This window comes from Haliotis rufescens, unplaced genomic scaffold (assembly GCF_023055435.1).
Source record: "Haliotis rufescens isolate VD_foot unplaced genomic scaffold, xgHalRufe1.0.p SCAF_3, whole genome shotgun sequence".
NCBI classification, from domain to species: Eukaryota; Metazoa; Mollusca; class Gastropoda; order Lepetellida; family Haliotidae; genus Haliotis; species Haliotis rufescens.
The window spans coordinates 21253470-21280910 of NW_025964001.1; the positions used below are offsets into that span (position 1 = coordinate 21253470).

At 40.3% G+C, this 27441-nt stretch overlaps 1 protein-coding gene across 4 annotated transcripts in view; it reads left to right on the forward strand.

Annotated features, from left to right (window-relative positions):
• The window catches only part of LOC124123943 (pecanex-like protein 1), a 50682-nt gene extending 30780 nt beyond the window's left edge, over window positions 1-19902 (forward strand). For 2 of the 4 annotated variants that reach the window (XM_048403892.1, XM_048403894.1), the window contains exons 22-37: window positions 537-714; window positions 1780-1888; window positions 2663-2792; window positions 3355-3413; window positions 4294-4509; window positions 5181-5240; window positions 5660-5853; window positions 6522-6752; window positions 8005-8141; window positions 9806-9953; window positions 11380-11531; window positions 12709-12787; window positions 13264-13538; window positions 13891-14000; window positions 15069-15259; window positions 16259-19902. In XM_048403892.1, coding sequence (XP_048259849.1) covers window positions 537-714; window positions 1780-1888; window positions 2663-2792; window positions 3355-3413; window positions 4294-4509; window positions 5181-5240; window positions 5660-5853; window positions 6522-6752; window positions 8005-8141; window positions 9806-9953; window positions 11380-11531; window positions 12709-12787; window positions 13264-13538; window positions 13891-14000; window positions 15069-15259; window positions 16259-16540 — 2551 coding nt within the window. In that variant the 3' untranslated portion in view covers window positions 16541-19902. Of the gene's footprint in view, window positions 1-536; window positions 715-1779; window positions 1889-2662; window positions 2793-3354; window positions 3414-4293; window positions 4510-5180; window positions 5241-5659; window positions 5854-6521; window positions 6753-8004; window positions 8142-9805; window positions 9954-11379; window positions 11532-12708; window positions 12788-13263; window positions 13539-13890; window positions 14001-15068; window positions 15260-15886; window positions 15964-16258 lie in introns of all 4 variants that reach the window. The other 2 variants (XM_048403895.1, XM_048403893.1) reach the window with 2 other exon arrangements.
• Window positions 19903-27441: the final 7539 nt, after the last annotated feature.

Genomic DNA, 27441 nt, shown 5'->3' on the forward strand with positions numbered 1-27441 from the left:
GATTATCTACAGACCGCCATCATATAGCTGCAATATTGCTGATTGTGGCGTTAAACAACAAACAGACAAACAAACACTCCTCATTGTGATGGATGGATCAGGCCATTGAGTCTAGCTACATGGATATATGGCATCAAATATATACCGAGAGAAAACAGGGATTGTGAGACGTTAGGACATTTGCAACTTTTAATAGGATTTTCTTTTATTTCATTTCCAAATTTGAAGAAAATAATTCGCCAGTTTTTGGATGACAATCTGCGATGATCACTCAGTGTGCTAGAAATGATCTGATTTCATAACCTGAAAAAATCCACCTGCTACATGAAGATGGAATAAGCTCAAATATACCAGGTCATACAAAACAGAAGTAGAAAATCTAAAACCCCACCAACCCATGAGACCCATGGACAAAATATATGTTGCTTGTTCACAGGACTTGATGAGTTTATTTGCAAGTATCAGTCACCAGACAACATACAAATAGATGAACAAATATGGTTCAAAATTTGATATATTGTTTGTATTTGTGTCAGTATTGGTCCCCTGATCGTGGTGGTGTGTGCGCTGAAGATGCTGAGGTTTGCGTTCTCGGACACCCCCCGACAGTACATGATCCTCACCTTCACCGTCTTCTTCTTCAAGTATGACTTCAGGTGGTCATCCGAGAAAATCCTCATCGACTATTTCTTCATTTCCATCTTATTTTGCAAGGTGAGACTCTCTTGATGCAGTTTGTCAGGAAATCCCCAGTGATATGTGTTTGGGAATATAAAACTGTGTAGGCACTCTCGGGTTGTATGTGTCCCTAAGAGGAGGTGGTTACTGAGTGTCTTTGTACCTGACAAAGTGGATCTTTCCTTGTGCTGTAAACAACTGGTTTGTTTGCCCCAAACTTAATTATTTATAGGTTTTTGGTATATGGTTTTTAACATTGCAGAATGACCTACAACATTCACTCACTGACTTAGTATTCATTTAAGATTTACTTTTGGAGGTTTGGAGATATGATGAGATTGATATGTTATGAGATTGTTATGATATGATATGATATGATATGATATGATATGATATGATATGATATGATATAACATGATATTGTTATGATATATATGATATGATATTGTTATGAGATTGATGTGATATGAAATGATATGAAATTGTTGTGATATGAGATTGATATGATATAAGATTGATATGATATGAGATTGATATATGATATGAGATTGATATGATATGATGTGATATATGAGATTGATATGATAGACCATTGTCATGGACACTGAGCCCACTTACGCAACATTAGTAAGCTAACAAGGGAAGTAAGGCTATGTTTAGCTAGGGGAATTATGACAGTGACAACACTACAATAGTTTTTAAAACAGGGCCATGTTAACTCAGTCTTCAACCTGATTCACTTGTTACTATGAGTCTTACAAGTCAAAACGTTGGTACCCCTTAGGGATCCAGGTTAGAACTGCTCCCCAGCAACCTATGCCTGTTGTAAGAGGCAACTACATAGATTGTGCCTCATAACATTGATCACTGGATTGTCTGGTCCAGACTCAATTATTTACAGGCCACCATCATATAGCTGGAATATTTCTGAGTGCGGCATTAAACAACAAACAAAAATTGATTCTGAAGACTTAATGGTGCTTGTTGGAAGAATGTTTGAATGACCTCTTTCTTATCTGATTTAATTAATTATGTATGTAGGAGTATTTGAACACATTGCAATGATGAAGCACTTTGTGATGTGACATTCTTCTCTTTCAGTTCTGTGATCTGTGGTTGAAGATGAAGTTTATCATAACCTACATTGCCCCGTGGCAGATAACTTGGGGGTCTGCCTTTCATGCCTTTGCACAACCTTTTAGTGTGCCTCGTATCCTTTCCTGATGGTGTCACCGAGTCCGAGATTATCATGGACACTGCTTGTCCGAGTTTTTTAAATTTACCCCAATATTTCCAATTGTTTGATTTCAAAATGTAGTAATGTTACAGAAGCAATCAATTGTTCACGAAGTCCGAGCCACTTGGAATAGAGTCTCAGTGCAATTTTTGTCATTACTGTATGTAATATTTGTTATCGTCAGAGGAGTCTACTTTCACTCTAAAGTATTAGTACACATGCATCTATCTTCGTTAACTAATCATCACGATATTTCATGATTCTATTTCAAGTGGCAAGGAATATGGTTCCATAGGGCTAGGATTGCTCCCCCACCTGCCTGTACTTGTCATAAGGGACTACTTCCTGGAGGTGGTCCTTGCTTGATGTGTGTCGGCGTACCCTGATGGTGTGGATGTGGTTCACAATATCAATCACAAGCTTGTCTTGTCCAGACTCCATTATTTACAGGCCACCGTCATACAGCTGGAACGTTACTGAGTTAAATCTTTCTGGCATTAAACATCAATATGAGCAAACATGTTTTTGTTCGCCCATCGTGTCTAGACTTGAGTGAATCGCTAAAAATTATTGATTTCAGAAAGAAATAATTGTTTTTGCTTTGAGAAACTTTCGCTTATGATCAAAACAAACTTTTCAAATGACTGAAATTGAACCCTTTTTTCATATTTGTTATTCTAAACGGGTGACTACTTGACTTAACCATATTATAACATTGGTATATATATGCTCCTTGACTGGAATCAGATTCTGCAATGTTGTTTCTTCAGGCAGCTATTTCAGCTTTTCTTTCCACCCCTCTAAACCCATTCCTGGGCAGTGCTATTTTCATCACATCCTATATCCGACCAGTCAAGTTCTGGGAGAGAGACTACAAGTGAGTCCTCATAGTTACCAGAGTTAGTGTTCTACCTACAAACAGGTGCCTGAATAGAATTGTCAACTAAGCTGTAAGCTGTTCATCTGCTTCTGGACCAATTACACTCTGCTAATACCGTATTCGACATAATAAGCGCCCAGGGAACTCTCAAAATTAGAAATAGGGGGCTCTTATTAGAATATTATTTTGGTCGAAAAAACAAAGTTGAAAGATAAATTTTGTGGTTTATGCTCACGGCCTGAACTGTTTATATACGACAGATATATTTTTCCAGAATTTAATTGCCCATAATTAAGGGTGCATATAACACACGAGTGTGTATTATACATGAATAAATAAGTCTTGTGTACATTGATCAATCGGAAGGGGTGCTAATTGGGATTGTTCACTAGCCAATATATTAGCAAATATTGCCGTGGGCGCTTATTAGAGCGGGGCGCTTATTACGTCGAATACGGTAGCTGAAAAACTTCTCACAACTGCTTAAAACCCAATTGCTCGCTTGTTTAAGGTAATGAATTGTATGTCCAGTGTTGAGCTTGAGGTCCTATGGTTTCAGCACCAAGAGGGTGGATCACAGCAATACACGCCTTGCCTCACAGATCGAGAGAAATCCAGGTGTGTTTGCTTATCTTGTACCAGTTGTGAATCCTTCAGAAAATAACCTTATGGTGTAAAAGGTAACTTAAAGCCTCATTGTCCTACTGGAAGACTCAACACTTATTCATACACTCATCCATCCATCAAGAAGGTATATTCGATGTCTCCATTTCATTTGAGTATTCATCATCATTCTGCCATGACATTAAATGATGATCTATTTTGATTGGTTAATTTTCTGAATTTGAAGTGGTTAATGAGCGATAACCACTTCCGACAGCATCACTGCACTGAATACATGAGCAAGAAAAGAGTCTTGTTTTAAAAAAGCATTTTTGTATTGGTATTAACAATGGCGATAAACCGAGTTGGTTTTACATTTTGAGGTGATTCATGATTGATTAAATACCACAAAGTGTAATATTAAGCAGTATTTAATCAATGAAGAACCACCTGAAAATTTATATCAGAATAGGTTTATCTCCTAATTATACTTGAATAAATAAGCAATCATTCCTCAATGAAAGAGGGGCACAGGTGACCCAGTCATCTAAGGCGCTGTTATTCGCTGTGCAGAGTTGCATCCCTTGGGCACACCGGAAACCTATGATTTGTGGGTTCGAATCCTGGTTCGCCCCGATTATGTTTCTAGGTTTGTCAGCACCATACCCATGCCTGTGGGTTTCGCCTGAGACCTGCATCACTTCGGGTTTTTCTCCCACATTAAGTTGACGCACTGTGATACTGGAATACTGTTAAAAGCGACATTAAACCCAACTCACTCACTCACTCACTCACTCACTCACTCACTCACTCACTCACTCACTCACTCACTCACTCACTCACTCACTCACTCACTTAAATGAAAGAATGAACTGTTTGTTTCCCGCTGCTGCAGGTGCTGATGACAACAACCTCAACTCCATCTTCTATGAGCACCTGACTCGGTCGCTACAGCACAGCCTGTGTGGGGATCTGATGCTGGGACGCTGGGGCAATTACACCCAGGGAGACTGCTTTATCATGGCCTCCGACTACCTCAACGCTCTTGTACATATCATAGAAACAGGCAACGGGCTTGTCACATTCCAGTTGAGGGGGTTGGAGTTCAGAGGTAGGGCCACTGAAATATATATACATGTAATTGGTAATAACAATGTGTTGTGCATAGTTTGTGTGTGTGTCAGTTATGAGTCGAGAAATGCATATATTACAAAGAAAGTAAAAATATTGTATTCAATTTTTTGTTTTGTTTTTGTATTACGTAATTGAAAATATTATCTACACAGGAGATATATAATATATTTTCATTTCTTTGTAATTATCCCCCGCCCAACAAAGTTGGTGAGGGATATAGAAACGGGCTCCGTCCGTCCGTCCGTCTGTCCTTACGTCCGTCACGTTTCGTTTCCGGAGCATAACTCAGAAACCGTTCAATATTTTTTCATCAAACTTTGCAGGTCTGTCAGGTGCATGCTGAACTGGTGCCTTTTGCGATTTAGAAATTTTAGACATTTTTATTTTTACGTTTCCTTGGCAACAAGATGGACTTAGGTTACAAACTCTTCTTTTTTTCACAATTTCCATGACAAGTTCCACCTCGGTTAAAAAAGGTTAGGGTTTGTTGAGATTTAATTATGTCATAAATTCTGCAACAGGGGTGGGGGATATAGCCACGTTAGTGGCAAAACTCTTGTTTTTCTGTGTTTAGAAAAGGAATGTGTAACATGCTAGGGCAGGGTACCACCTTGCAGTGTACTATTGTTGATGATGTCTGTGTTACAGGTACCTACTGTCAGCAGAGGGAGGTGGAGGCTATCACAGAGGGAGTGGAGGAGAATGAAGGTAGGTCCAACGTCCCTAGCATCATGATGCCTTTCAGGACCCTTTCCCACAGCAAGATCTGAGTGCTAATTTACTGGAGCTACTTGCACGTTTTTACCCAGTCACCTGTATAAGGCAAGACAAATCAATGCACAGAGGTCCATGCCTTAGACGTGCAAGAAACCTGCTATTAGTAATATAAGTAATATTCTCCCTGATTATGTTTCTATTTTTTTTAGCGCATCCTCTGAGTTTCACAAAAAGTGGTAAACGTCTAAGACGTGCATCTCACTCCCTTGCACATTTTTACCTTTACACTAACAGTCTGTTGCCTGTGAAGACCTATGTCTCCCTGTTACTATATTCTGTTTAGTGGGGAAGTGAAACTAAATCTGTGATGGAAGGGTCAAGGTCACTGTGGTCATCCTATCTGTTTTCAGGATTCTGTTGTTTTGAGCCAGGCCACTTACCCCATTTCTTGTCTCTGAACGCGGCTTTCAATCAGCGGTGGTTGGCATGGGAGGTTGTGGTGACAAAGTATGTACTGGAGGGCTACAGCATCTCGGACAACAGTGCCGCCACAATGCTGACAGTCTTTGATCTCAGGAGAGTGCTCATCACGTATTACATCAAGGTAAATTATCAAATAAATAAAGTTAGAATCACATTGCCCAGTAACACCTGACTGAAAAGTGGTTTGATCTCCTGCAGGGTCATACCAAGAGACAGCAAAAGATGGTACTTGTTGTTACCCTGCCTGGCACTAGGCATTAATGGGGTTAAAATAGGGACTGGTCGGCTCGGAATCAGAATTTTGTGTCTGAGTGGGCTAGCACTATAAAATCAGATTAGTCCTGACTAGCACAAGCAACCACACACACACACATACATACACGTCACTTTTTAAATGCAATAATCTTGGACACAGTGTTAAACCCTATTTCACCTCACCTCACATCACTGAAAAGGGGATTGTATGTTTCCTGGCTTATTGTGTGTCACCATTTCATACACCACATATGTGGAGTGTTGCTGATGCTGTCGACCACTAGGTTGCCTGGTCAAGACTTGTTTGTTTAAAGGCTGCAATGATATGTCTGTACTACTGTCGACTGCAGTGTAAACCAACTTTTGACATTCACTTGGTAATTTTGTGATATAACTGATGATATATAACTGATATGGGCTGGAATATTGCTGAGTGGGGCATTAAACAACAAACAAACAAATGATACAGCTTGAACATTGCTGACTGGCAGTTTATGACCTCTGTAGTGACCATACTGTATTATTAATCTACAGAGTATAATATATTACACTGTGCGGTCACCGAGACTTGAGCAGTGGCTGACAGACGAGGCCATCAGGGAGGCTTTGCAGACCACCACCGATGATGACTACACCGACCTTGACCCCACCTTCAACATGCATGTAGATGACGACTACGACACCAAACTGTCCGGCATTTCCAGACGCTCCTTCTGTGCGGTGTATCTTCAGTGGATACAGCACTGTGCATCACGCAGGGAGAATGTAAGTGTAGAAACATACCTGTTGGTTTATGTTGGTGGATTGTTTGCCACCCATTGTAAAGAACAAAATAATGTCCTTTTAGATTGGGGGCTGTGGGGTAGCCTAGTTGTTATCCACGCCGAAGATTCCCCACGTGGGTACAATGTGTGAAGCCAATTTTCCTGTGTCCCCAGCTGTGATATTTGCTGGAATAATGCTTAAAGTGACGTAAAACCATACTCACTCACTCAGTGAAACATTTTTGGTAAACAAACATCATGATGGCAAATTGTGCACTTTAACTGCAATGAAAACAATTCTGTTGATGTTGCAGTAAGGTTTTATCATTGCAGTGATAGTGTTTTATGAAAACATTTTGAATGACAACTTGTGCACTGTAACTGTAAGGATGTAAGAATCTGTAGCTGTGAATCCACATAGAGATCCGAGTTAAAATACCGTATTCGACGTAATAAGCGCCCCGCTCTAATAAGCGCCCACGGCGATATTTGCTAATATATTGGCTAGTAAACAATCCCAATCAGCACCCCTTCCGATTGATCAATGTACACAGGACGTATTTATTCGTGTGTAATACGCACAATATGGGCAATTAAATTCTTGTAAAAAAAAAACTTTCGTATGTAAACACTTCAGGCTGTTGGCATAAACAACGAAATTTACAATCTTTCAACTCAAAATAATATTCTAATAAGCGCCCCCTATTTCTAATTTTGAGAGCGCCCTGGGCGCTTATTACGTTGAATACGGTACCCATACTTGTGCCCCATAGAGATCTGGGTTAGAATTGGTCTTCAGCAACCGCTGCATGTCATTAGAGGCGACTTACAGGATCAAGTGGTCAGGCTCGCTGACTTGGTTGATGCATGTCATCTTATCCCAAATGCTTAGATCGATGCTCATGATGTCAATCACTAGATTGTCTGGTCCAGGCTTGATTATTTACTGAGCGCTGAGTGTGGCATTAAGCAACAAATGTAACTAATTGTCACTGTCAGAATCTGTATTGATGTAGTAGGGCCTGGGTGCCGTTGTACAAAGCGATCGTAGCCCTAAGGTGATCGTTACTGCCATACCTTAACATAGACTTACAACAGTCGTAGCGCTAAGGTTGTTTTGTACAACGCCACCCTGGTCAATGCAGCCTGCTCTGTATGTGGAAAAGTCCAGATATGGCATCCCAACTTCCTTGTACTAATATGTGAATGTCCTACTGTGTATGGTGCTGTGATGATTGTACCGTGTGTTGCAGAGTGTGGACAGTGATAAGGGCTCCATGCTGGTATCTCTGTGCTACAGCCTCAGTCTCCTGGGTCGCCGTGCCCTAGCTTATGCCTCTCACAACAGTGCCTCAGCAAGGTCAGTCCACAGGAGTCACAAGTTTCAAGCGTGAGTTAGTTGACGTTAAGTAGCCCTACTGCTGTGTAGCATACACATGTACATACACCATCCCAGTCAGTCATACACAGGCACATTACGTATGTACAGAACATACATAACATTGCTACATACATATATATATACCTCTAAGAGTCTACTGGTCAGGTTCAGAGACTTGTCGGATTGTGTGTCATCGAATCCTATTGAGGCTATAATAAATTAATTACTAGATTATTATCCCTACCCCACATCTTTGTTATTTCTGTGATCTATTATTCATACCAAGGTGTCCAGTCTTAAACTTGACAACTTTAATAAAAAATAAAAAATAAAAATCCTCCCTCCCCACTTTTGAAAAAAAAGCTGATTATAATCTAGCAACTAATTTATTATGGCCTGATAGTGTGGTGGCTGACTGCATTGTCACAAAGTTACTACCTTGACACAAATCTTCTATGCTGCCTTTGTTATGTCATGCAATTCTTCTATGCTGCCTTATATTGTGCAAATCCTATATCCAGATGTTAAAGAAGTTCCTGATTGTTTCCCTTCTGTTGATATCTATGTGTGTGTAGGTATACTGCAGTAGGGCTGTTGTATCTCAACTCACACTGGAAACTTATCATGCCTGTGAGGGAGGTATTTCATTGTTAGAAATAGTGATGTGAGAGAGATTTACTTTAATAACATTTCAGGGCTACTTCTTGCCCTTCATCAGGTGAATACGGATACCTCTTCCCCCTTCGTCATAGTATCAGTATTCACCTGATGAGGGAGCAAGAAGTAGTATCAATATTCAACTGATGAAGGGGCCAGAAGTAGTATCAATATTCATCTGATGAAGGGGACAGAAGTAGTATCAATATTCATCTAAAGAAGGGGCCAGAAGTAGTATCAGTATTCACCTGATGAAGGGGCCAGAAGTAGTATCAATATTCATCTAAAGAAGGGGCCAGAAGTCGTATCAGTATTCACCTGATGAGGGGGCAGAAGTAGTATCAATATTCATCTAAAGAAGGGGCCAGAAGTCGTATCAGTATTCACCTGATGAGGGGGCCAGAAGTCGTATCAGTATTCATGTGATGAAGGGACAAGAAGTAGTATCAGTATTCACCTGATGAAGGGACAAGAAGTAGTATCAATATTCACCTGATGAAGGGGCCAGAAGTAGTATCAGTATTCACCTGATGAAGGGACAAGAAGTAGTATCAGTATTCACCTGATGAAGGGACAAGAAGTAGTATCAGTATTCACCTGATGAAGGGACAAGAAGTAGTATCAATATTCACCTGATGAAGGGGCAAGAAGTAGTATCAATATTCACCTGATGAAGGGGCCAGAAGTAGTATCAGTATTCACCTGATGAAGGGACAAGAAGTAGTATCAGTATTCACCTGATGAAGGGGCAAGAAGTAGTATCAATATTCACCTGATGAAGGGGCCAGAAGTAGTATCAATATTCACCTGATGAAGGGGCCAGAAGTAGTATCAGTATTCACCTGATGAAGGGACAAGAAGTAGTATCAGTATTCACCTGATGAAGGGGCAAGAAATAACATCATTACAAAGAATAAAGATATTGTTATCCCTAAAAATGTTTCAAGTTCTAAATGCCTATCTAAGACTTCATATGAAAGATAATTGCTTATATGGGTGTGTTTTATGTCTTTCAGTGTTGATTTCTTCCTGTTCGGCCTCCATGCCCTGTTTAAGGGGGACTTGCGGATCACCTCTCAGCGGGATGAGTGGGTGTTTGCCGACATGGAGATGATGAGGAGGGTGGTGGCACCAGCTATCAGAATGTCACTCAAACTCCACCAGGTAACCTACTAACGATGGACCTGTGGAAAGTCCGGGTTAGATTTCACCCCAGCAAACAATACTTGTCCAATGATGTTATGTATTGGGTGGTCAGGTTGGGAGACTTGGTTGCTGGCGTGTCGATGGCATGGTTCGTTGCTCATAATATCAATCACTGGTTTGTCTGGTTTGACTTGATTATTTACAGGCCTCTGTCGTATTGCTGGAATATTGCTGAGTTCAGTGTTAAACAACAAACAAGCAAATTTTGATTGATTATATTGACACCTTTATCAAGAACCAATTATGGACCAGAGTTTATGTTCGCAATAACGACCACAGCCACAATATAGCTTGGACTTTTCTTATCAAACAGAAATTTTGTGTTATTGAAGGTGCATGGCATTGTATTAAGTAATTGACAAATGTGACAAACACAATAAGTAAACAGTCACTTCATTTCTACATGAATGTCAGAATTCAGGACAGAAAAGGTCCTAAATAACCTATGCTTGTTCCTGCCCGAGGGCGGAAAGTTGGTGGTTGAATTCTAAATAGATGTCATACCAAAAAGACATTAAAAGATGTTACTTGTTGTTTCCTTGCCTAGCACTTGGCATTAAGGGATAAGACAAGGACTGGTCACCTAAGACTCATATACTGTGTCTGAGTGGGGCTTCCACGTTAAACTATGGCTTGGTTTCCCAGTGGGCTGGCACTATAAAAACGTACATACACATTGCTATATAAGTGCAATAATCTTGACAGCAACGTTAAACCCCATTTCACCTCACTTAACCAATGCTTTTCAATAGAGGTGACCCAGCTGGTTGCAGTGTGTGACCTGGTTGATTGTGTGTCACTGTGTGTGTGTGTGTGTGTGTGTGTGTGTGTGTGTGTGTGTGTGTGTGTGTGTGTGTGTGTGTGTGTGTGTGTGTGTGTGTGTGTGTGTGTGTCAGACAGTGTGAGACCTGTGAAGATCTGGGTTAGAATAGGTTTTGTTGTAAGAGGCGACTATACTTGTCATAAGAGGCGACTAACGGGATTGGGTGGTCACAGTCGCTGACATGGTTGATGCGTGTCATCGTATCCCAATTGCCAGGATTGATGCTCATGATATCTGGTCCAGACTCGATTATTTACAGACCACTGTCATCCAGCTGAAATATTGCTGAGTGTGATGCTGATGATATCTGGTCCAGACTTGATTATTTACAGACAACTGTCATCCAGCTGAAATATTGCTGAGTGAGTGAGTAAACAACAGAGAAACAAACACACAGTGTTAAGTAGTACTTGTGCATGCAACCACTGCCTTGCCTGTGAGTAGTTGATTATTTTCATGTTGTCGTGACATGGCTGTAATATTGCTGACTGTGATGTAAAACAACTTTCATTCACTTTACTTGAAAGAATCTGTAACAGCTCAACTTGTTTGACATTGCAGGATCACTTCACATCCCCTGAGGAGTATGAAGATCCCCGTGCCTTGTACGATGCCATCACTTCCCATGAGATGAACATGGTCATATCACATGAGGCTGACCCGGCCTGGAGGAATGCGGTGCTCTCTAATGTCCCTTCACTTCTAGCCCTCCGGTAAGGTCAAACCTAGATCTGCTCTCTAATTATCCCCCGCCGCGCGAAAGCGCGAAGCGGGGGATATAGTATTCACGACCGTCCGTACGTACGTCCGTACGTCCCACCTGTTTGTTGCCGCGATATCTCAAGAACTAAACACTGGATTGTCTTCATATTTGGAACTATGGTGTATATACAGACTCCGCAGACACCAGTCGGTTTTGGTGACCTTGATCCCATTTTCAAGGTCACAGCAGACAAATCTGCTTTTAGAGTTGGAAAACGGTGTTGCCGCGATATCTCAAGAACTAAACACTGGATTGTCTTCATATTTGGGACTATGGTGTATATACAGACTCCGCAGACACCAGTCGGTTTTGGTGACCTTGACCCCATTTTCAAGGTCACAGCAGGCAAATCTGCTTTTGGAGTTAGAAAACGGTGTTGCCGCGATATCTCAAGAACTAATCGCTGGATTGTCTTCATATTTGGAACTATAGTGTATATACAGACACCGCATACACCTGTCAGATTTGGTGACCTTGACCCCATTTTCAAGGTCACAGCAGGCAAATCTGTTTTTGGAGTTGGAAAACGGTGTTGCCACAATATCTCAAGAACTAATCGCTGGATTGTCTTCATATTTGGTACTATGGTGTACAGGCGGGGGATATTTCGTCACTCTGTGACAAATACTTGTTTCCTCTCTGTAAGGACAGTCTAGCTCTCTAATGTGCATTCCAGCCCTTGGATACAGGCAGGTCTAGCAGTGCTCTCTAATGACCCTGGTGGCATTAGGGTAGCCTAGTGGTTAAAGCGTTTGCACGCCACGCCAAAGACCGTGGTTCGATTCCCCACATTGGCACAAAGTGTGAAGCCCATTCCAGGTGTACCCTGCCGTGATATTGCCTGGATATTGCTTAAAAGAGGCATAAAACCATACTCACTCATTCTAATGTCCCTTCACATACAGCCTACCAATACAGACAGGTCTAGCAGTTCTCTCTCATGTGTCTTAAGTTCCTAACCTTCTCTGAGTTGTTGTGTGGCCTAGTGGCTGAATGTGTGCAACGTGTGAAGCCTTTTCGTCAAGCATTACTAACTGCTGTGATATAGTTGGAAAAATGTCTGATTGTGTGTTGAAGCAGCAATTTTTCACCCACTCATGCTATAACTGTGCTGCATTGTGTTCCAGTCATGTGTTTGATGAAGGATCAGATGAATACAAGATCATCATGCTCAACAAGAGATACCTCAGCTTTAGGGTTGTCAAGGTGAGGAGAGATAGTGTCATTTTGACAGTTTAGACCCATAGGTAAAAACACAAAATTAAGCACCATCTAAAGGTGGGAGCTCTAACATAGCTTAGTGAAAAGAGTGTGCTGAAATAGGTTTGGTCAACACTTTTGCTTATGCTTTTGATGTGGAAGGAATCATACACTCTGCCCGAAACTATTGAGTCTACTTGCCTGAACTTGGTTCTAAGCATTATTTTTGGTTGATTTTATCGTTCTTTAAGTTTAGTGAATACCCTTCCTCATAGCCCGATGTGATAGAGGTAGTAATCTTTCAATTATTAACAATGATAACTATTGTTTGTTATCTGAACTATTATTAGCTTAGGTTTGATCAGAATTTTAATAGACTAGACTGGTGGCTAAAGTAGCAGACTAATGCGGTGTTACTGTCATTTTGCCATGAGTTTGTTAGTGTGTCTGAGGTTCGTGAACTGTTACCACTACGTTTCCAGGTGAACCGTGAGTGTGTCCGAGGCTTGTGGGCAGGGCAGCAGCAGGAACTCATCTTCCTAAGAAACCGAAATCCCGAGCGAGGCAGCATCCAGAACGCGAAGCAGGCTTTGCGTAACATGATCAACTCCTCGTGTGATCAGCCGATCGGCTACCCCATCTACGTGTCCCCCCTCACCACCGCCTACTCCTCCACTCACCAGCAGCTGGCTGCCATCATCGGGGCAGAGTTCATCCTTGCCAATGTCAAAAGGTTCTTTCAAAATGTTTGGAAAAGGTGGGTTGATTTACTCAGATTTGGGGTTCAGAAGTCTGTTTTGTCGTCAATCTTGTTCCTGGTTCTGTGTCTCTGGGTGCTGTTCCACAAGGCTGTTGTAGAGTGTTATTGTTGCTACCCAAATAGTTCAACATCGTTTGAACAGTCAAACCAGGCATGGTGCTTGATAATTTTGTAAACGGGACCCTGTGTGAATACTAGATTAATTGAGCTAATTTGGGGGAAAAGCGTTATTATCTGCAGTTTGTGCATACTGCACATTGTTGCATAGTCAGCAAGAAATGTTTTCTTTTTAGTTTTAGAAGTGCTTATATGTATTCCTGTAAATGAAAGAATGGATTGTTTGTGTCAGATTGAGGCGGCGATGTGATGCAACGTGTGCAGGGGGTAGTTCAGCATTCCAGGACGACCACATGTACAGCGTCAGTCCCCCTCATCAGTACGCAGCAGCAGCAGCTCTAGGTAAGTAGTCCCCCTTGTGTTCCATGTGAAAACCCCAGCAGAATAGGTCCTGTATCCCCTGTGCTAGACCACATGTACAGCGTCAGCCCCCCTCATCAGTACGCAGCAGCAGCAGCAGCTCTATTTGGGTAGTCTCCCTTGTGCCCCATGGGGAATCCCCAGCCCAAGAGATCCTGTGTGCCCCGTGCTAGACCACATGTACAGCGTCAGCATCAGCAGCAGCTCTAGGTCAGCCTTGTGCCCCATCCTTGTGTAGATCCTGTGTCCCCAGTACAGTTCTGAACAGGTCTAGGTGAATAGTCCCCCTTGTGCCCCATGGGGAATCCCCCCAGCCCAAGAGATCCTGTATCCCCTGTGCTAGACCACATGTACAGCGTCAGCCCCCCTCATCAGTACGCAGCAGCAGCAGCAGCTCTATTTGGGTAGTCTCCCTTGTGCCCCATGGGGAATCCCCAGCCCAAGAGATCCTGTGTGCCCCGTGCTAGACCACATGTACAGCGTCAGCATCAGCAGCAGCTCTAGGTCAGCCCTTGTGCCCCATCTGGAATCCCCGGCAGAGTAGATCCTGTGTCCCCAGTACGAGACACTTCAACTGAGGATCAGATGGTTGTGATGTGACCTGGCTGGTTTGTGCCTGAGCATGAGTTGTTGCTTATGCTGTCAACCACTGGCTAACCCATCCCACACTCAATTATTTGCAGCAAAGTGCAGCCATGATATTGTCAACTGTATTGTCAAATGCAGCATAAAACAAAGTTAATTCAATCACTTAAATTATCAGAGAAGGAAAATATTACCATGTGCATAGTCTCAAGGATGGATATGTGCATATTCTCAAGGATGGATATGTGCATTGTCTCAAGGATGTTGTTTTTATATGGATCATCTCATATATTTTGTCGGGCGGTCGGGTAGCCTAGTGGTTAAAGCATTCGCTCGTCACCCGACATGGGTACAATGTGTGAAGCCGATTTCTGGTGTCCCCTGCGGTGATATTTCTGGAATATTTCTAAAAGCGGCATAAAACCAAACTCACTCACTCACTCACTCATATATTTTGTCGTTCAGGTTCAACATGTTCGGGCCCAGGGTCGACTCCCACTAACCAGCCTCAGGACATCCCCCTCCAGAGTCTAGGTAACCGAGGGAGCCTCATCTCCACCGCCAGCACTGCCAGCAAACCCAGTGCCCTGGCCTCTCTAGCCAACCTCATCGGGGACTCCGCAGCAAATAAAGACCCCCTGCCTCACAGAGTCAGGGTGAGGGCATTGATATATCATGTAGTAGAAACTAACATTCTTAGTTCACTAGTCCTTATAATGATAGCATATAGCAAAACCCTTAAAAATGGAACATTTCTACTCATCCTTATGATACCTTAACTATTTTGCATTTTGGCAAGGACTACAGGACTAGTGCCAATTTCTAGCGCTGTCAGATATTTTACTCCTATTCGATTCCTTTCTCCTTCAAGATCTGACAAACATTCCATAGGAGGTCACATCAGATATACCCTTAATCAGCCACTAAGTGTGAACGAGAGTTGAAATACTCTCAATATGAATAGGTGTAGCATTTGGAGCACCATATCTTTACGTTAAAAACAATTGTAAACAGGCAGTTCCGAATGGAGAATAATATAGGCCATGCTATATATTTTGTGGGTAATATATATACGCTGTTATTTCTAAGCCCTATATCATCCATGCCCAAGACGGTGTACTGTTGAGAAATTTTGTTTTTTTGTGTTATTGGGTGTGTGGTTAACTTTGCTCAAGTGATAGATTAGTTATGCTTTCTAGGCCAGCATGTTGACAAATAGATAATGGTCACTGCGATTCACATCCATTCCCCTTCTCCTTTCATCAACTGCCTCTGTGGTGCAGTGGATAGAGCATCTGCCTGGAGAGAAGTAGGTCGTGGTTCGATTCCCTGGCCGCGTCATACCGAAAGACGTTAAAAGGTGGTACTTGTTATTACCCTGTCTAGAGCTCGGCATTAAGGGGAAAACGACTAGCTAGGATTTAGTATAATGTGTCTCATTGGGGTATTCATGTTAAAACTGCAGCATTGTGTCTAGCTGGGCTAGCTAGCAATATAAAATTGTGCAAGTCTAGACTAGTACAAGTAGCCATAGACATAATCTTGCAGTGAAATAATCTTGCATGTGACATAAGGCCCCATTTCACCTCAGCTTGATATCTCGATTCCCATGTAGTGATTCAGTTTGTAAACCAATGTATGTCTATTTGTGACAGGTCCTGGACACCAGTCATGTGTTTGATACTGTCAACCTTGGAAGGAGAATAGATGTCCAGTGGCCAAATGAGGAATGGCGTCAGCATGGAGGCAAGAATACCTGGAGTGACTGGACGCCCTGTAAGGGCATGGAGGGGATTGTGGTTCATCGCTGGGTGCCAGGTCATCGCGACCCCAACCGGCGCTCTCATGTAGACAAAACAATATTATTGGTTCAGGTTGGAGAACATTATGTGCCAATAGCAGAGAACGGTATCACAGACTTAGGTGCGGAAGTATGACAGCGGGGGAGATGTGCTTTTACTACCTGTGATAATTTAAAATAAAGTCCTAGATTGTGGCTGTGTGTGTCCGATTGGGCCAGAAGAATAGTCAATGATCAAGCAGGAAGTGTGCGGCGGTAGAGTGATGAGCCACGGAGGTGTGTGACGTGTGTTCACAGTGTGAGAAGTTATGAACATACAGGAAGTACACTGTTTCCCTCTTGGATTCAGTGATATAGACGTGGGATTATGAGTGTCCAGTGTTATGCCATGGAGAGACAGGGCCAATAGGCACTGCGTGGAACATTTGTGGAAGATTGACCTGAGTGGAAACATGCCCTGAAGCTTTATTGACCTGTTACAGCCTAATATATTACTGTCAGGTTTTGAAATGTTTCATGTGACAGTTGTCTGCCTCTTGATGTGTGGATTGAGGATTATTGAACATCACCTTGTCATGCTTATGTATAGGATCCTCTTTAAATTTTCATATGAACTTACCAGTACTAGAAAGGTCAGATTATATATAAAAAAAGTGGTCATAGCAATGTTGTGTTTTTAGAAGGAATGTGTATACAATTATGATCACTGTTAAGTATGACCAAATAATAATTACTGAAAGTGCAATTGAAACAGATTCTGGTGTTGCCCCATTGTTCTATGATCTAACCGGGTCAGAAGAATGGAGTTTATGTCTACATGTTCCGATGATTTCGTAATGTCATCGTCATTCTGGACCTACTACAGGTGACATGCCAAAGACACAAAAGGTTTAAGAATTCCATATGTGTTTTTCTTTGTCAACTAAGGGTTTATTTGTTTTAATTTCAAACTTGATTGATATTAGTGTGGTTGTGATTCCAAGCAGAGATCATGCAAGCTAAATATGTAATGCTGTTTTATCTGATTGAATCAGTCATATCCACATCAATTTTCAGAACCCTGTTTCACAAGGCAATGTTAGTGCAAAGACTAGTAGGTCTATGATTGAGTGCAAATAAAGTATAGGCTTTACAGTCGCTGCAACACTGAACAGGGACTTTGTGTTGTGGAACAGGGCCTTGATCAAATGTTTCAAAATCATTAGAGGATATAAGTTTGGTTAGTTCTAAGCTGTGAAAGTCTTCAAGATGGGGTTTTCAGAGCAAGTGTGTCCAGGCTTACTTGGTTTTGCTGTGCTCAATTACTTCACCATATTTACATATCTACTGGAACCTGCTGCTGGGCATCAGTGTGTTGGTTTATACATGGTTGATACTGTTAAGTTACAGGGTCGCAGTGTTGTATAAATATCATATTCAACTGTTACAAGCTCCCCGGGTGCTTCAGAAATTGACAAAGGAGGGCGCTTGTTAAAACCATACACAATGAGTAAAGTGTGTTTTCAGAGATCGAGCAGTTGTGAACATCAATGGAACTTAAAAGCTTTGTATAATAGTTGCAAGGCAATTATGTACCCTCCTGCGCTGCTGTTTTCTGTAATATACACAAGAAAATGTGGACACTCATAAAACATTCTGTCTTTGTAGGGTATACTTATAGAGATTAAAAACAGATAGGTCTTGACGATGTTCAAGGCCTTATTGGAGTATGGTTGGTAACCTGGCGAATACAGTACTGTTACTTGTCGTCTAATCAGTGACTACCATCCAATGTGTGACCGGGCAGTAAGTCTACAGTAATTCGAATCTTTCTGGGCTAAATTAGAATGTGCAAGACTATTGTGACAGTTTTTCCTATTAATCTGACAATAATTTCATAAATGATCCCCAAATATGAAGGGCATGTTTTGCTTTTGCATATTACCTACTGCCTACAGTAAGTCTTAAGAAAGACAGTCTATTAATCTCCATTGTCAAATGAGTCTGTATTTACACCTGTCTTAAGAGACACACTTGTCAGTAAACCAGTAAATAACAATTTCATATTTAGAAACAACTATTTACAGTGGAAACCATGATGTAGTCATGTAGAAAGAAAGAGTTTAAGCAAAACTGGCGAAGTAAGATGTTTAAGCTGCAAGAAATTAATTACTTGTTTGTCAGAAAGAGTGCAACCCTAGCAGGCGCAGGGCATTGTCATATGGAATATGGTTCTATAAACATTCTAAATGGTTCCAAAATATTTCCCTGGCCCAGAAAGCTCACAGTGGAAAGAGAATTATGTAAGGAGAAATTGTGTATTTCCATAAATAAATTTTAAATATCAGACATCTCAACAAATATCAGCGTTGGTGTAATCACCTGCAAAGAGAACTTCTTGATTTCTGTTCTGTATATTAGAATATGTTGTTATCACATGGTGTGGGTGGGGGGACTCTTGATCTATTCCATGCTTGTCACCAGAATCTTATTAACAAGGAAATAATTTGTTGTGGCAGTCAGTTTAATTCCACTTTGGTGTAAAGATAAAAAGAAAAGTGACCTTGTGAGCAGAAAGATGTAAGAAATTGATCTTATTGGTTTTAAAAATATTGTTGTGAAATTTTTTTATCTTCTTAATACAGTATGTAACTATGTACTAAGTAGCTAAATTTTAGATTTCCAGAAGCTTTTTACGTTAGAATAACAGCACAGTCTGAACTGTCACTTTTGTATGATGCTTTACAGTTGGAACAGATACCATATCAAGGGGAGATCACTCCGAACACCAAACCTACAGGCTCCCAGGAGTCCTGTGAGAAGGGGCCAAAGAGTACTGAGATTCATACGAGTGTTCCATTAAGGGTGATGATTTATTTAAACTTGCTCAAGTATATGAGTGTGTTTACTGATGGACCATGCTCTATTATCCTGTGTAGTATGTCTCCATTCTATTAGAATATATGCTCTGGACCCAACACATCTTCATCTCAATCTGTCTAATCTTTCTCAAAACAGAATATCTCTCTCTCATGAGCTTCAAATCAAGAACCAATCAAAATATCTCTTATAACGCAAGTTCATCATAGACCTACATTAAAAATCGTAATCTTTTATGTGAAAACCTTTGATGTTTTCCTGAGTATTTTAGCCAGGGGAGGAATGTCATTAAGCTACCAGCATTAGACGGCGCGCAACAAGGTAAGTCAAGTATATAGCTTGTTTTGATCATGACATTTCATTGGATGGCTATTTATTGTTGTCATTCAACCCAGACTCAAAACGAGTCGCTATATGGCTGAAATAATGCTGATGCAACATTAGATTTTAAATTTTACCTCACTCACCCAAAACGAAGCGAAGATTGTGAATGGGTCCAAGGTATTTATCCTAATAGAATGGAGGTCTGATATGATTGATAATTGAGGATGCTGGTGGACCACAACTCTGCCAACCAAAGATGTAGTTTTAAAGAGAAGGATGTTCTTCTGTTGTGTGTGTTAATTGTACCTGAGTGCAGACATAGAAACTCCGATGTTACTCTCTGTGAGACTGTGCCTCTTTCATTCTTACTCCGATGTCATGTATGGTGCTTCACACATCATATGCTCATGTTTAAGCTGTGAAACTGTAGCTATGTACTGCTCTCCTTTTACTACTATTGGTTAGGGAATGTTCTTTTATTATAGGAGAGAGAGAGTGTGCGTGCTAGAGAGAGAGAGAGAGAGGGTTTGGGAGACATGAGAATATGAGAAAGAGGGGGTTTGTCACGATGTATGAAAAAATGACAGTTTTGTTTTTCAAATAAAACATGTCATAATTTAAACATTCAGGACTGGTCATTAATTTGGTGGGTGGGTGGGGGGGGGGGGGGGGGGGCGGTTCAAAGAGCTTGGAGTTTGCAGCTATGTTCACAAGCACTGTTCAAGTCATTTTGAAGAATAGCTTTGACATTTTTTGTATTCCTCACTTCTTAACCACATAGGGGCGGTCGGGTAGCCTAGTGGTTAAAGCGTTCGCTCGTCACGCCGAAGACCCGGGTTCGATTCCCGACATGGGTACAATGTGTGAAGCCCATTTCTGGTGTCCCCCGCCGTGATATTGCAGGAATATTGCTGGAATATTGCTAAAAGCGGCGTAAAACCATACTCACTCACTCACTCTTAACCACATGGTGACAAGTACACTGAGATATGAACCAAAACACATACATGTGTTACATAGGTTAGTGTGATCACCTAGTGGTTAAAGCTCCCTCACTGGGTTCTGTCCCTTATGGGTACAATGTGTGAGGGCCAGAATTCCTTTGAATACCTTACCTCTATTACACCATAGCCATTCATTCTTTATAAAATCTTTAGACATTCTCTTCAATGCAATACATATCTAATAGTAATGAGGAAAACTATCCTCTGTACTAATGGTGTCTCGGGGTGGTTGGGTAGCCTAGTGGTTAAGCGTTCGCTCGTCACACCAAAGACCCGGGTTCGATTCCCGACATGGGTACAATGTGTGAAGCCCATTTCTGGTGTCCCCCGCCGTGATATTGCTGGAATATTGCTAAAAGCGGCATAAAACCACACTCACTCACTCACTAATGATGTCCCCCACTGTAGTGTTACTGGAATATCGCTCAGAGCAGCATTAAACCCAGCTCACTCACTCACTCACTCACTCACTCACTCACACTGAAAGCAACAGTGGCCATGGAAGGAAAAGTTGACATGTTCTTGTATTCTGGTTCTCTGGTCAACACAAATATCTACTCACTGCCAAGAGAAATGTAAACCATAGAAACATATAGAGCAATATGTACGTTAAGAAGAGATGTTTCCAATGTGTACCAGTTCATGACAAAACTAACAATCACTAAAGTTACCACAGAGTGTCTTTATTCTTATCACTATATGCTGCAGGTGATTTCCAAACTTTACACCTAATTATGCATGAGACAAATGGTTCATCTTGAGTCATCGATCTATCACATCACATGTTATGCGTTCCTGTGCATCGGCTCACACAACATACCAGTATATTAATTTTGATCGATTCATTTGGCATCTACGGGGTAGTGGTGGCATTGCCTAACGGTTAAAGTGTTCGCTCTGCGTGCTGTAGGCCTGGGTTCGATTCCAGACATGAGTAGTGTGAAGCCCATTTGTGTTGTTCCCCATCGTGATATTGCTGGAAATTGCTAGAAGCTGTGTAAAACCATACTCACTCATTCTCTCAATATGAATTGTTACTTGAACAGTACTTGTGAAGGGTTTGACTGATACAGAGTTTGTATCTGATTCTATAAGATCATTAATGTATGAGGAATTCATGGTGACGTATAATTGTTGAATAGCACAATCAGGGCAGTACATAGCCACACTTTTGCAGCTAGCTCATATTGTTGATCCGAGTTTTCAGTTCTCTTGTTATCTTGGACGGAGACGTCGGGACTCTTACCCACATGTTCTTTTCTCTCATCATGGCAGTCTACCATGTACTTGGATTAAGGGGATTGCCCATTTTAGTTCTACTTAATGCCTTTTGTCATGTCATTTTTATAGTTAGTATTTATTGATCGTTCATCAAAACAAGAACAATCAAATCTCACAATGATGATTAGCACAGTTAGTCATTGTGTGATGACAAAAATGATTTATGGAGTATTTAATATATTAATTGTGGTATGACTTTTTATTTGTCTGACAGTGAGGTTTGTTTGTATTGCTGGTTGTTCAGATGTAGGTAGAGTTTATTTATGGAGCACAGATATTTTTCCCAAACTGGTCTTACCAGTTTCCTGGCTATGCATATTTACACACAATGACAGTCACGTACCTTTGAAAAATGTCACGACAAAACTGAGGATCTGTATTTTGGAACCTGTAGAAGGGAGATTGCTGTTGTGATTATTAAGTTAATCTGAACACTAGACCGTGGTGCAGTCGATACAGGATTATTCTGGGGTCACTCAAGATGATGATGTTGATAATAATAATAATAACAAATCCATTTATAATGCGTCAGATCCCATTTACCAAGTGAATGGTCATGGTGCTATGGAGCATATTATTACCCCGGTCTTTGGTTCAATGTGCACTCAAATTTCATTCTAAGCCCCCTGGGGATTATACAAACCAACGAGGGGCTATAAGGTTGGCATTACCATCTTATCCTACCGGGTACCCATTCACTGCTGAGCAAATAGGGGCATATTTCCAACAAAGTCTCTTGCTTAAGAGACACCATATGTAACCTGTGATTTACGGCTGTTGGTAGTGGATGGTACCAACTAAAAAACAACAAGAACAGACAGAACATACAACCTACTTGCCTTAGTATTTTAAAAAATTGGCTGGCCAGTACTGATCAACATGTACAGCAGTAAGGATTGGATTTAGCGTATTCGACGAAATAGGTGCCCAGAGGCTCTCAAAATTAGAAATAGGGGGCTGTTATTAGAATATTATTTGGGTGACAAAAAAAACAACAGTTGAAAGACCATAAAATTTGTAGTTTATGCTGACAGCCTGAAATGTTTATATACGACAGACATATTTTTCCAGAATTTAATTGCCCATTATTAAGAGACATATAACACACAAGTGTATCATAAACGAATAAATGTTGTGTACATTGATTGTTCACTAGCCAATATATTAGAAACTATCACCGGGGGCGCTTATTAGAGCGGGGCGCATGTTCAAGACACCTTGCCATAAAGATATAGTATTGATCAGGTGATTGTGTTCAGGTCATGGCACAAACACAAACAAATGATCAAAAGAAAACTTCTACAGTTGGTCAGTCTAGCCACTGTCAAACAGTATTATTTTGTATAAAGATCTTTAGCCAAGGTTCTGAATAGCAGTGATCAAAATTATAAGATTGCTTTGTGGTTAGACCCAGTGCTATAGAGACATGATCAGATTCTTTTGATGATTTCTGGTTCAGCTAACAAATTCCTGGCCATGAGAAAACAAACAGGCAGCTCCGACACTGACTGCAAATCTGTACTAAGTCATGACAGATTAACAATAGTAATTTGAAAGAATAAGGTTGCCCTTAACTCCTTTGGAGAAGTATATATTAGCACAAATTACAAAGATTTCACTTTCTAGCTCCTATCCAAAAGAACAGATTTCACAATTAATGTAAGTCACTCATTTTCTAATTAATGTTGCTTATCGTCCATCAATATTAAGTTTGTTCACAACCTGGAACAGGTTTGATCTGTTCCCTTCAACTAAGCCATCTTAGCTTTGTGCAGGCGACATGGTGAAGATGAATATGTCTTGGTTCAACTGGTTTTTTATCTTCAAATTTTCTTTGTTCCTAAATTTGTCATATTTGTAAGGTGACACATTAAAGTTACGTTATTGCCTAAGTTTGAAAATATTGACCTGACTTTATCATGTTGACCAGAACTTTCTTTCAGTTCTACAGAAATCTGTTGACAAGTTCTAAAATTATAATTTAAAAAGCAAAATGGCAAAGCATACTGCATAAACAAATTCTGACTATTACAATTATATATATATTCTCCAAATTTAGTAATATGTAAAAATTGGGTGTTCATTACTTCTTTTGAGTAGTATACTTCAACCGTCTGCATATTTCTTGTATCTACTTACGATAAGAAATATCACATAGCTTCTATCATGGGCACAAGTATTTGACTGCATTAATATCCTCACGAATTGTGACGCCCATCTTTGCAGGTCACGCAGAAGCAGTGGCACTAACACATCTACCATAGAAACAAGGTACAAGCCTGTAGTCATTTAAGATAAGCTTGTACACGGTTACAGGTGCAAAAGTATCAAACCTTTGTTCAGTAACCGACACATTTACTATGCAAACATTATCTGATTATTTGGCATGTAAATGAGTTCATTACCCCAGATCATACGTGACCTCGAGAAATCCTTTCACTAATTTTGACATTTTGTCCCCTGCACATGGTTGTATATAGTTGGATTTCAAAATCCATCTTAACTGAAAAAGTATTTTCTTAAGTTGACATTCATGTGTATATTTTGTTTATTATGGCTTATATGATGAGTTTTGTGCCCAAGTATGTTTGTCATTATTGTCTCAGTGTGTTCTTATTGTGTGTGACTGCTATCGACGTGCGTTGACGAATGTGTGGAAAGTCAAACCATTGGTCGGCTGACTGATCTCAGATTTTATCACCATCTGTCATTTCTTGCTTTTTCTTGCTTCACAACCAGCTGGTCGTGCAGTAGGGCAGGCCAGTGGGTAATGTATTGGCTTCTCTCAACAACGACCCATGTCCAATCCTCCATGTAGGTACATACAATTCAAGCTCATTCTTATGTCCCTCAATGATGGTAGGGATGCAATACCACAAACAGTGGCATAAAAACTCACTCACTCACTCAACAACAGATTTGAGTTTTTTTTACTTTGATCTTTGAACACTCCAAAGGTAGGTTTAATTATATTGTTCATAGCAACAACCATGAAATGTCTGTGAAGTTCTTCATAACAAAGTTATGACCATTAATAATGAATATTTGTTGTTTGGTATTTTGATATATATAAGACATTTAAAAACCTAAACTTACTTTGGACATATTTTCATTATTCTCCTAATTTTCCTACTCATCTCTCGTTGAATTGGAATTTTAGATTGTAAACAAACAACCTATACAGTCCCGAGTGGAGTGTGCAACCCCCTTTTGAAGCACACCTAACATTTATTCATGTTAACACTTTAAAGGTGATTGGGTCAACTGAACTTATCATTGATGATCTCACCGAGTGAGATATTTTCAACAAAATTATCCAATTATGAACACAAACTGACAATCACAACATGCACCCCTTCTTTTCCAAAAAGCTTATCCACACTTGCCAGTAATTATCAGAGTTGCATATTAGTTCATTTCATCTTCTGAAAGTGCTTTTTAACTTCAAAATGAGGCATGTGAAAAAAAAATTTAAGTGTCATATGCACACCCATATTTTCTTTTATACCTTCATGAGCTTTTGATCCGTCAACCTGATTACAAATGCCTACGTTTTATGTATCAAGTTCATACTTCTTCTGTTATCTACTGTGAACTATTTTTTCAGAGCAATACAAGCTGTAACACTGATGGTATCTGAGTGAGAGGTACACACCACTGGTTCAAAGTACATATCACTTGCATGAAGTCATGATTGGGAAGAGAATACCAGTCAGCTGATAATGATTGGCATCCATTTCATATCCAGATAGACATCTAAAGGACTGTAGACTGTCACATCACTTCAGATGTCATACAAACTTGGATTATGTCCTTGTAATAGATAACTCTATTGTTTAGATAGTTCTCAATGACTTCAATCTAGTTCAGTGACATTGTCATCCGATCATTGTTTTTGTACAACATGCTGTAATTGCAACGGTTTGACACTTAATGAAAGCCATGTGTTTAATTGGCAGTGACAGTCTTTATATTGAGCGAGATTTTGAAGAAAACATATACAATCATTTATGCTTCATGTGTCAAATTTCAGTGCACTTTACATCTTTGGAAATAATTTTGACTTTAGCCTGAGGGATTTTTATAGAACTTTTTACAATCTGATTATTTCAGCAGGGATCTTTCCCAGTTCAATTTGTTAATTATATTTTTATTTTTTTTTCACTTTACAGACCTAGAATGTGATATCATAAAATTTTAATAAAAACAATTCTATAGAATTTAAGCCTTGAGAACGATGATGTAGTTTCTAATCATAATCCCTGCTAGTTGAGGCTTTTTAATAACTAACCGTTCTCATGTCCTTTACAGTAGATTCACGGCCCTTGCTCTATTAAGAGCTGCTAATTAGTCACTACAGAATTGATTGGTATTGCGATACCTTTCCTGGTCATCTTCATGAAACTATTAATATATCACCGTTTGTTGTTGTATAAGTGCATAATGAAAGTATATCTAGATTTTATACTTTTGACTGAGTGTATATAGCATGTCCTTATGTGGCTGTACACACATGTAAATAATGACTGTAAGGTGTACAGAGTCTTGTATGTATAAGGGCCACTGGATGGGTGGTTCACGCCAATAAAATGTCAAAACTACGCTTGTTTGTTAACTGTATGTGAAGTGTGTGGTGATATGTCACATTTTCAACTTCCAAGAGTGAAGTTCTATTGCATCTGGAACGAACCATTTTATACCCACACTGACTGTTACTTGTCTGCTGTCATGTATTTTTAACCCTCACCTTCAATCTTGCGAGATTCATCGTTTTTAATAAACATTGAACATATTCCACATTTGTTAATAGCATCCAATCAGTGTGACATGTTCAAATGTTATTACAAAGTCAACATACTCAGACCTATTGAAGCTTGTTGGCATATGTTCATGTTTGACACCCTACATACCTAGGTGACCAACATAATGACACCAAGTACCGTATATATTATTACATATCAGCTGATTAAGGCAGAGATTACAAGCCTACCAAATGAAACCTCTCACAAGAAACAAACCTTAGCACTGTAATTCTCACAAAACGTTGCACATTTTGAACACTATGCCTTTGAACAACACTGATTTAATAGATCTGAGCATGATGTGTGGATAGGGCTTCCTAGTTTGGATCTTTTCAAAAGTTATAGTGACAAGGGAATGCACTTTGTGTTGCTTAATCTAATGAAGATGTAAAGTTGACAGTTTTTCTTGTTGCTTAAGTTTTCCATGATATCAGTCAGGTCAGAACAGAGTTGGGAGACCCAACAAACATTCACAGGCAAGTATGGCCTTGGAACATATGCCTTTTATGGTCAGTCAGTGACAGCAGTTCATACCACACAGTGCAGCAATGACATAATCTTGTTTGTGGTTTGGTGCTTACCAATAGAGCCTTAATAATGAATGTCTGTTGAGAAAAATAATCCATATTGGTCTGAAAGTAAATCAAGTGTCATTGTGGTTGGCCATGTGAGGTCTACTGTTAGAGCATGATGAACACATGGCATTGAGAAAGAGGCTGCATGAGGTTTGAAAACTAGTACCAACAGTTGGTGGCAATAACTTCTAA